Source organism: Etheostoma cragini, chromosome 7, assembly GCF_013103735.1.
Source record: "Etheostoma cragini isolate CJK2018 chromosome 7, CSU_Ecrag_1.0, whole genome shotgun sequence".
In the NCBI taxonomy this organism is placed as follows: domain Eukaryota; kingdom Metazoa; phylum Chordata; class Actinopteri; order Perciformes; family Percidae; genus Etheostoma; species Etheostoma cragini.
In genome coordinates, this window is record NC_048413.1 from 2,768,242 (window position 1) to 2,771,489 (window position 3,248).

At 45.9% G+C, this 3,248-nt stretch overlaps 1 protein-coding gene across 1 annotated transcript in view; it reads left to right on the forward strand.

Moving 5' to 3' along the window:
* The first annotated feature begins 247 nt into the window (after window positions 1–247).
* Window positions 248–3,248, forward strand: part of itga5 (integrin, alpha 5 (fibronectin receptor, alpha polypeptide)) — a 33,714-nt gene continuing 30,713 nt past the window's right edge. The window contains exon 1 of the mRNA XM_034875524.1: window positions 248–714. Within this exon, the coding sequence (XP_034731415.1) occupies window positions 506–714 (209 nt within the window). The 5' untranslated portion in view covers window positions 248–505. The remainder of the gene's footprint in view (window positions 715–3,248) is intronic.

Below are 3,248 nucleotides of genomic sequence, written 5' to 3' on the forward strand. Positions count from 1 at the left end.
CTCAAGATAACTGGGAGATAAAACCAAAAAAGAAGGATTTTCGACCCATTGTTCTTTTGTTTAGAGCCCCTGATAAGGAGGTCTCTGAACTTAAAAGTGCAAAAGTGATCCCCAATCCACCACATTGGTAAACATGTACTCCGAGGTTGGTGGACGAGACGTGCCCCTCTTCTTTTTTTTTAAGGGAATCACAGGCTCCTCCTCTTCCAAACTTTGTCACTGCTGTGGGAACTCCCTGCTCCGTGTTTTACGAGTAGGTGAGCAGAGAAGGCGTGGGCCTGGAGAGAAGCAGGCAGACAGAGAGGAGTAGACAGAGGGGTGAGGACGCTGAGAGGAGCTGACGGAGCATTAATGAGATACTGGCTGCTTAGAGTTACAGGGATGCAGTTTTAGCCATAATCCACCACTGTTTTCAAGGCGTGATTTGTGGACTCGAAAGCGCACAAAAACTTGGAGCAATTTCGCAATTGAAAACAAGCTTGAGTGGATTAATTTATTTTCAAATATGGGCTTGGAACGATTTCGCGTAAAGACGCCGGGAGTAGTAGCCCTTCTTGCACGCTCACTCCTTTGTATCAGCGGGCTATTACTAACTTTTTCTCCGCCTGTCTGCGAGGCTTTCAACTTGGACGTGGAGAACACAGCTGTTTACAGCGGACCTAACGGGAGCTACTTCGGATACGCTGTTGACTTTTATTTGGCTGATTCTGCCAGGTGAGTTTCTTTAACACAGAAGTAATGCAATCTTCAATTTTTTTTCTACAATAAAAAGGAATAAGAGGTTTTAGAATGATGTTTTTCAAAGAAACAAGCTCCAAGACAGTCTGAAAAATGGTGTGCGCTTCACGATGTGCCCATTTGTACACACATATTTTGCGCGCAGGGTGCAAAACGTTCCATGGGACTCTATGCTTTTGCCAAACATTTTACAACTCCCCTCCCCTGTTCACATTATAATACAAGTTTCCAAAAGGAAATAGGCCTACGGAATTCATTTGTGGTATGTTGTTGTGGCACTGACATTACTTAAAGGGTTTGTGGGTATACTGTGATCTCTGGATACGTGCTTTACGCACAGCGCACACGCCCTCTGTGTGCACACAACTCATTGTGTATAATGAATATGGTCAGGAAATTGCATTTGGGTGCAAAATGGGTCCAAAATTAAAGCCCGGATAATGCTAAAATAAAAAAGGAACCCAATTAAAGACCAAAAGAAGCAACCTCAGTACCTAATCTTATTGCCCAACAAAATTACATTTAATTCTGACCTTTTAACCTGCTCTAGCCTTTAAACGCCAGCAAAAGCCTGTTAACTTCAACCTTTAGCAATCCCATCGTATTGGTCTAAATTGTTGCCAGCCTGGGAGCATTACAATCAGCAGATTGTGATGCTCCCTGGCTCAGTGGGATGGGATCCCTGACACCCAGCAGCATGCTGTGATTGGCTCCCATTCTTCCTTAAGAGACTTTTGGCATCAGTCCTTTTGAGGGACTTAAACTCGTGCATACATGCCTGTGGTCAGATCTAATACCCTGTATGAGGAGAAAATAATAGTGTGGGACATTCTGACTGTTCAAGGAGCATGAAGTGCTTATAACAACAGGATGCAGCAACAACAACAAAAAAAAGGCATTTGTCAATTCAGCCGCTGACAGAAGTTGCATTTCTGTAACTACACATTCAGTACATTTCGCTGGGCCTTGGATCGAACCCTGTAATCGTAATAACCATCAACAAAAGGTTATGCAGCCGCTGTCAGGGTTTCAGACTTCCTGGCTGAGTCTGAGTCTACTGATCACCAGCGGCGTCTCGGCCCACTGTTGGACCAGCCAGCATACCGGGATTTGAGAAAGGGCTTTGTGCCGAGTGGGCCACCAGCAGAAGCTCTAGTTTCCCCTGTTTCTACTCCACTTCCCTGGACTGCAGACACTCTGACATGGGGAGATCCCCCCGCCCCCTCTTCCCCTGGCCTTCCCTGTCTCTTTAAGAGCCTGCTGCTATTGGTCTTCATCTCTCTGCCTGTGAAGCAGAGGCTACAGAAGAGAGGTATGATTTAGGACGTGAAGCTTGAATGCATGCACCCCTCTTCTCTCTCCGGCATCCCCCTCCTTACATCCTCCTATGCTGATGTCATTCTGCAGACATTTTTAATTCATCCATCCTCTATACCTTCCCCCACTGTCTAGCCGCTCTCCTCATCATCTCTCCTAGACCCATTAAGTGTGAGACAGAGTAGACGTCATCTGACCGATGACTTAATCTGAACTTTTCTACAGTCGAGACGCCATGCCTATGGAGGTAGAGATCAGACAATGGGTTTTAAGTGCAGAACAGAACAGGAATAATGTTTAAGTGTAGTCTCCTACAACAGAGTGCCCTGTAATTTCCCCGTGGATGATATGTATTCAGAAGTTAAATGTCAAACAAAACGGTACGAGAGAGCAGATTTAAGATCATGGCTCACCGCTTTATCTGGAAAAACCACACGTTTCTGCTACTTTTCATTCACAGTTTCTTAGAAGTCGACGCGTATCAGACGATATCAGTGGAGTCTCGAAATGTGTTTGTGTTATCTCTTGTTTTTGCCATCACATCATCATCGCCATCATCATGGAGACATGGGGAGTGGGGGAGTAGCTGGAATCCGGGGGTGAGGTCAGCTGAGGGTTGCACAGGGAGTTTCTTCTTGTCAGGGTGAGCTGCTGTTAGTCTGGCTCTGACTTTGAATGCTTGTGTTCATTGGACTATAGCAGTACATTAACCATACATCTGATAGCGTGTGTACTGTAGATGCGGAAACAAGGGAGGCAGATACTTCTCCCTGACAGGCCTGCCAACATAAAGGCTTACTTTCTCCCAGTGTGACACCCATCCATGACAACATGTTTATATATGTGGGTCTGTCGTGCCCTTCGGCCTGGCGTAATAAAATAAAATTCGGACACTGCCAGCCGGCCCACCATGAAAGAACGCCTGAGGATAGTGTCTGGGAACTGTGTGTATGCCGGCTCTTGTCAGATACACACGGAAAGGGCAAGAGGATATATGGTACCCCGTTGTGTGTGTGTGGTATTTCATGTTGATGGAAGATGGCCTCCACTCCTCTTCATTATGAGCGCTCACTCTTTCCCAAACATGTCATAATCAAACAACAGCTACTGACTCTACTTTGACTTTCTCCTGTGCCAGGCAGGAATAAGGGAGTGGATCATACTGATGATAGAAGCAGTCAAGGTTCGGGGGG